At 56.0% G+C, this 7,529-nt stretch overlaps 1 protein-coding gene across 1 annotated transcript in view; it reads right to left on the reverse strand.

Annotated features, from left to right (window-relative positions):
- WDR81 (WD repeat domain 81) overlaps window positions 1-7,529 on the reverse strand; it is a 33,003-nt gene that overhangs the window by 3,123 nt on the left and 22,351 nt on the right. The window contains 8 exon segments of the mRNA XM_017742971.1: window positions 155-853; window positions 1,142-1,307; window positions 1,448-1,613; window positions 1,843-2,033; window positions 3,833-4,023; window positions 4,128-4,235; window positions 4,454-6,294; window positions 6,296-7,525. Coding sequence (XP_017598460.1) covers window positions 155-853; window positions 1,142-1,307; window positions 1,448-1,613; window positions 1,843-2,033; window positions 3,833-4,023; window positions 4,128-4,235; window positions 4,454-6,294; window positions 6,296-7,525 — 4,592 coding nt within the window.

Raw genomic sequence — 7,529 nt, forward strand, 5'->3', positions numbered from 1 at the left:
TGTGAAAGAACAACAGACATCATGGGAGGACAAGGCACACAGCAGATCTCCAGTTCTGTGCTGGTTTTTAACAAGAGCCATCCAAACTCAGCACAGCCCCTGCCTGTAAGGGCTGGACCAGTTCCCTCCAGTTCCTCACCCTTTCCCTTCTTACCCGTGAACTGGTCCCAGATGTGCACGGTGCCATCACAGCTCACCACGTGCTGCGGTGCCTCCAGCTGGCTCACGTAGAACACAGATTTCTTGTGCTCAGCGTAGGTGAAGCGCGGGGGCACCTCGCTGGTGCCATCCCCATAGTTGTACAGGGGCCAAAGCCTCACAGTCTTGTCCTTGCTGCCACTCAGGAAGAAATCCTCGCTGCTCAGCGGTGCCACGCACTTGATGGCCCCGGAATGCCCTGAGAAACTCTGCAGCTTGATCTGGTGGAAGTGGAAGCGGGGGTCGTGCTGGCTCACCCCGATCTCGTACTGCCAGTAGGCCAGCCAGTTCCCACACAGCATGTGGGTGCTGCGGGGGAGGTCGTGCTTCAGGGCGTTCTCCTCGCTGGATGAGCTGGGAACGAATCCATCAGTGCCAGCACTGAGGCGGAGCAAGCCAAGACCCTCCCGCTGCGTGTCCACGGGGACCTGGATGCGGTTCCCCACCAGCACGCTCCCAAAAGTGCCAGAGTGAGTGTCCTCCTGGGGGCTGGAAAAGGGCTCATTCCCTCGAGTGTCTTGGTCTGAGCCCACCACACTCGGTGTTTGTTCCAGGCCAACAACCTGCAGGTTGCTGGGGTTCACGTTCTCCAGGTGGAGGCTGGCCAGCTTCTCAACCAGCGAGTGGTTGGGCACAACCGTCCGGATAACGTCACCTGAGGAGACAGAGACAACGTGGCTGCCAGGGGAGCAACGTCCCCATCATCATCATCCCCCTCTGTACACCCCTGAACAGGGTCAGCACAAGGCTGTGGACACAGCATCCCACATCTGCTCCCAGCTGAAGCTGAAGTGGCCTCCCAGCCCAGGAATCAGCCCAAGCCATGCTGTAGAAGCTGTGAGTTTCCCCCAGAAGCCCTGTGAGCTGTGATTTCTCTGGAGTTCAGGCCCAGCATGCATGCCCAGAGCACGGAGCTCCCTCACAGCTGGTGGCCAAGGCGTACCGAGCAAGCAGGAGAAGGGGATGTAGGTGATGTAGGCCATCTCGGGGTTGAACACCTTCTGTAACTCCACCAGCACGGATGGATCCAGGGCCAGCAGCTTCCCATCCGAAAGGGGCACCTCCATCACTGGCACTTCACAGCTGCCCAGCGACTCTGCTGTCAACCCCTGGGCAAGAGAAACAAGATCACATAAACCCCAAGGTGAGATGCTCTTACCACACAATTCATTACACAAACACAGCCAGGTATGCCCACCACATTCCCACATCTGGGGGAGTGCAGGAGGGCCCCTCCCACATCACTGACCTGGTCCTGCAGCTCCTGCAGCAGCGAGAATGCCCTGAAGAAGTTTCTCACTGTGTCACTCAAGTGCTGCTGCACCATCTCCTGCCCAATCCGCAGGCAGATCAAGGCAATGAGGCTGATTGTCTTCACACACAGGGCAACACGGGCCTGGGCTCCGCTGGGGAAACTGAAGAGGACATCCATCAGCAGCCTGCCCTCCACGTATCCCTTTTTCCCATCCTCTGCCTCATGCTTCCTGCCTTTTCTGTGTTATCAGGATGCTTTCAGCAGTGTGCCAGTGCAAGGAGACACACATCAGGGCAGAAACACCCCTCCCCCCCCAAACCTGGGAGCATTAGGGCCCCCACAGAACCCTTCCCAAATCCCTGATTTTGTGCTGATCCTGCAGCACTTACCCGACAGCTGGCGAAGTGAGGAAGCCCAGCACTGGGAGCAGCACCTCCTGACTGATCTTGGGGAGGATGTCCATCAGTGTGGTGTCAGAGAGACACACCACGATCTTCTGTGTCAGTGTCACAGCGGCCAGGAGCCCGGCCTCCTTCCGGCTGTTCAGCCGGACACCGCCGGAGCCACCGCCGGGTGCAACCTGTGAAAGAGACTCCTTCAGGGCCAGGGCCACCACCTCCCCAGCAGGACACAGCAAAGGTGACCCCAAGGTCGCCTGAGCTCAGCCTCAAACCCAGCACAGCACTGCTGGTCCTGGAAGAGGAACCCAAGCATCAAATCTCAACAGCAAAACGTGTCTGGCACTCAAGGGATGAGCCCAAAAACTGACAGACACTTGTCAGCACAAGAGATGAGCCCGGGGAAAATGGGGAATGACACCCCTAAGCTCACAGGTTTCCTCTGCAGAGCATCTCCCTCCACAACATTCCCACAGGTGGGAACCTCAGAAGGGAGAGTGACAACCCCACACTGGTCCAAACCATCCTGGACACCCCAGAGCATCATTTGCCAGCACAGAAAGAGGGGAAAGCTCTTACATACACACAATTTAAAAGCAAGAATCGTTGTCTTCATCCCACAGTGTGCAGAGGAACAGTCCTTGCATGAAATATCCAAGCACAAATTATGGGCAAAGCCGCTGCTGACTTCTAGAAATCCAGCTGCTAGTAATTTCATGAGGCAGAACTGCACATCCTTTTTCTGCTGACAATGTACTGCTGCTGTTATGGCAGTGCCAAAGAGTTAATAACATCAGCAGCAACACTAAAATATTTCTTTCTAAATTGTCCTGTTTCCTAACTCCTAGACAAATCAAACACCCAAGAAAGAGAGCCAGTAACAAAACCCACAGACAATTCCCAGTTTCCTGCTATATTTCTTGTACACCTGCCATCTTCCAGCTCATCACAGAGGCTCTTCCTCTCACAAAATAGCCACCCTGCCAAATCCTGCAAGAAGGATTGACTTTATCCTATTTGTGACCCGCAAGTTCCATCGCTCCAATATCAGGTTGCCAAATGCTGTTTCACAGGGGTATTAATCCCCTCTGTGCCCCCAAGCAATGATCTTAGGAAAGCAAAGCAGAACAGCTGGAGCTATGATTGCAACTGGGTGGAGAATGATTTTGCTGAAAAATGGGATTTTTTCCCCTGAAAAACCTCCCCTTCAACACTGGAAAAACTGACAATGCCTTTTTGTTTTCTTTAAATGAACAGCTGTGGCCTCTTTCCAAAAAAAATCCCTCTATGTTTAAATTATCAGAAAGCTACTGAAGTTTTCCATTTAAACAAGAATCCATAACCGAAGTGTTTACAACCACTAAAGAGGGAGCAATATGAAAAATAAGCCTGTTTAAAACATTCAAAACCTTTTTCTTTTTAATGAAAAATTAAGTTTTTCAACCAGCTGCATTACACATTTCCTCCTTGCTGTTCAGCTACGAATTTCAAGCTGTAAAGTTAGTGAGCCTTGCCAGTGCTTTTTAGATAGCTGAAAACCTGTTAGCCTCCCCCCAGTTCACCCCTATCTACCCACACAGACCTCTGTGAACACTCACTCCAGCCCAAGCTGCTCCTCCTGCCTGTTATCACAATCCCACCCTTGTGCCAGCTCTGTTTGGGCACAGTCACCCAGAAAAGTAGAAGAAAAGCTTTTTCTCTGGTTTCACAAGGTCTGACAGGTAAAGAGGGGTATGAACGCAGCTGTGTGCTTTGCTGGGAGCAGTCTGGAGCTTGTGGCAGGAGGTAAAAGTGCCTCTCCTGTCCTTCTCAGCCAACACAGCCAGAGCTGCTCAGCCCACACTGGCCCAGACAGAGCCCAGCCAAGCTCACTTTTTATGCAGGAGGCTCCTGGTGAGGCTGGACTACTTTTTTTACACCCTCCCTTCACACCTGGACACAGCTCTTGCCCCAACACAGAGGAGAAAAAGGCAATACTGACCAGGTAGCTGATGTAGGGCAGGTACTGGTAGGTGAGGACAGGCTCTCCATACAAATATGCCACGTGCACGAGGCAGGCCAGCACTGGCTTGGACACCTGATCTCCCAGCACGGGCCGTTTCTGGTAGATATTCCCTGTGCTCAGGGGACTGTTCTCGTCGCTGCTCGGTACAAACTGCTGCCTGGTCGGGCCTGCCCAGAGAACACATCATGAGCTGAAGCAGCAGCCACACCCAAGCCACCAGCAGACAGATTGGGGGCACAGCCCACCCTGGGACCCAGGGAAGAGGCATTACCGACGTAGCAGGACGTGAGCAGCCGGAGCAGGTTCCTGGCGATGAAGCGGGACGTGACGGTCGGGCCCAGCTTGGCCGAGAGCCACCTCACCATCTTACAGGCTGTGTCTGCAAAACAGCAGCAGTCACAAGGACAGCGCCCAGCATGGCACAGATTAGCTACCAGCCTCTGCTGCCCCAGCCCTGACTCTCAGATCCACATGCAGACCTGGCCTCTTACCCTGGTTTCATCCCTGTCCCCAAGCTGGGGTCACAAACACCCCCAAATCTAGACCCGCTTCTCCCCCAGGCTCTGCCCAACAACCTGGATGCTGGCAGGGTCTTACCCAGCAGTATGGTCTGCTCTTTGTCATCAGAGTGGTCTGGCAGCTCCTCTCCCTCCCCATCCTCTGGCTCGCTGCTGTCATCAGCCAGGGTGACATCCACGGAGGCTCCAGCAGCATCCACGACCACCGTCAGCTCTGCATCGACCGCCGCGTCCTCGTGCTCCTCTTCCTCATGCTCCTCTTCCTCCTCCTCCGACTCCTCGCTCTGCTTCAGGTCCTGGCTGCTGTCCATTGACTTCAAGCTGCTCTTGTCCTTCTGGGAGTCCCCATCAGCAGGTCTGTCCTCGCCCAGGGACACCTCGCTGGCGCTGCTCTTGTCACTCAGCCGGCCAAGGCTGAGCGATTCCTGCTCCTGGGGCTGCAGGGATTCCCCGACGTAGAGGCCACTCTGGAAGTCCTCACCCTCGGGCAGGTAGGCCTGGTCGTGGAAGCTGACCCCAGAGGTGTAGTCCAGGAGGTCGAGTGCAGCAGAGCTGTGCTCCACGTCCATCTTGATCTCCTCCCCAAACACACACGACACCGGGCTCTCCCCTCCACTCTCATCATCCTCAGCGGTGCCAAGGAAGGATTTGCTCTCCTCCCGCGAGCTCTCGATGCCCACGAGGATCTGCAGGATGTGGGGCAGCAGGTTCAGGAGGAAGGACTGCAGCCCCAGGCGCACGATCAGCTGGGCCACAAAGCAGTCTGTGTACAGGTAGAACCTGCCGTGGCGGGAGCAGGGCGTCTCGTAGGCTCCGATCAGGGGCTTGAGCAGGTATTTATTGGCGTTCTTGGGCCCGAGGGATTTAGCTATGGGTTCAAAGAGGTACCACGCTGCGTAGACAGCGGTGTTTTCCTCGGACATCAGAGATAATATGAAAGGCAGAAGAATCTCCAAGCCCTCAGGAGTGATTTCAGAAAGGATCCCCTCCAGCTGCTGCCACAGCTGGAAAACAAGCTCCCGGCCTTGCCCTTCATCCTCGATCTTCTTTGCTTGATAGGTGAAAATGAACTTGTGCAGAGCTGGGAAGTACGTGGGGAAGGGGACGATGGAGCTGAAGGGGCTGAGGAGCTGCGTGGGACAGGGCGGGGGGAGGCCCTGGGAGATGGGTTTGTATTCAAACAACTGCACCGTGCTCTTGCCCAGCTTGCTCTTCAGAAGCTTCTCCACGGGCACGCTGAGCTGCAGCAGGACATGCAGCACGTGCTGCAGCGGGGCCGGGATCTCCTTGGGGTGGTAACGGCAGAGATTCCGCACCATCAGGAACCGCTCCAACAGGGATGCGTCGGGCTTCGAAGGACGCAGCCTTGGTGCAAATATAATCTCAGCTACCAGAACACCCAGAGCTTGCATGTCCCTCTGGAAGAGGTCTGAGAGACCCAAGGGTGGCTCTTCCCATGGCTGCTCCATCAGCTGCATCTCACTGCTTAAGCCTTTAACCAAGAAATTGTCCAGTTTCTCCAGTTCCTCTAGGGCCTGGAGTGGATTGAAGCCCTCAGGAAGTGCGATCTTCATGTCAAGCTGATCCACAGCACCTGTCTTGCTCCGACGGAGCGGTCGGACCCCTGAGGATTTGCTGTCGGTGGCATAAGCAGGGAGGGTGGAGGGCTGTGCTGGAGGCACAGTGGCACAGGGCTGGTCAGCAGCTCTACCAGGAGCAGAAATGGAATCCAGGGCTTCTGTGCCTTGCTCCAAATCATCCTCACCAGCGATGGGTTTCTCCCCAGACCAGGTGGTTTCACTGGGAGTAGCCTCCAGGACCAGCCCGTTGATCGTATCCGTCACCTGGCCTTGGATGTCCTCCAAAACCACAGTCTCCCGGATGTTCTGGAGCAGAGGACGGACAATGGCTGGAGCTTCAAATGTAGGCAGGTCCCACCATGCGCCTGGGATGGGGCTGGTCGAAGAGCTGCACGACCCCGTAGGTCGTCAGGTGCGTGTGGTTGTCAACCAAGTGGAGGCAGACGTTCTTCTCCTTGACTGCATCCTTCCCCAGCAGCTTGTAGCCAAACGTGAGGTCAATCCAGTGGTGCAGGTCCTGGGAGACCTCCCAGCTCTCCAGCAGCATGCGGTGAACCTCGATGAACTCCTCGTAGGAGCTGCACCACGACGGCACATCCAGGTCGGGCATGTCCGGGTGGATGGATCGGGAGATGGTGGGGTCTGTGTAAAACTCTGGGATGCACTCGTCCGGCGTCCAACTCTGCATGCGCTCCATGCTGGCTGGATACTCGTTGGGCTCCCACTGGGACCTCACGTGGCAGCACAGCACCGCCTTGGGTGTCCTGCGGGCCGTGTACACGTAGTAGGTGATATCCGAAAGGACGTCAGAGATGTGATGGGGGACGTGGAGCTGCTCCCCACTCGACCCCCCCGCAACAAACGCCTGCTTGGTCATCTCATAGGTGAAGTCCAGCTGCTTGTCCCCCTTGTTGAGGCGGAACTTGGATTTCCTCAGGTCTCTGAACTTGCCGTTTTTGGTAGTGAAGTCCACCACCCACGGAAGAACCGGGTGGTAATTGGGGTCTCCCATTCTCCTCCCAGCCAAGCTGTTCAGACGCATAAGGTAGTCGAAGTTGCTGACCTGCCCGTGCACCCACTGCAACACCAGGTCTCGGAGGTCCTTCTGGCAGGCACTGCATGTCACCTCCTGCCTTTGCATGCAGCTTTGCTCGCTCACTCGTTCCAGACCACCCTCCAGACTCTCTTCCTCCTCCCCGGGTCCCTCGTACCCCCTGAAGTTCACACGCAGACGGCTGCACAGCTTCTCATCCACAGCCACATCCCGAAGGGAAAAATCTCCACAAGCCAGACCCGCCTGGTGACAAGCCCTCATAGCCTGCAGCACGTGGAAGAGGAGGAAGAGGATTTTGGCATGGCTGTTGGTCAGCTTGGCCGGGCTGAAAGTCACGACGTCGTGCAGGCAGTACTGCACATAGGGGTAGATGATGTACAGCATGTCGGCCGACTCCAGCAGCGCCTCAGCCTGCAGCATATTGGGGCACAAGGGTGCACCTTTGGCCACGCTCTCCTTGGCAGGGGACATGCCAGGCACGTTCCTGCCCACCTGGAGGACCGGGCAGCCGTAGGCTCTGT

The sequence above is a fragment of the Corvus brachyrhynchos genome, unplaced genomic scaffold, assembly GCF_000691975.1.
Source record: "Corvus brachyrhynchos isolate BGI_N302 unplaced genomic scaffold, ASM69197v1 scaffold99, whole genome shotgun sequence".
Lineage (NCBI taxonomy): Eukaryota > Metazoa > Chordata > Aves > Passeriformes > Corvidae > Corvus > Corvus brachyrhynchos.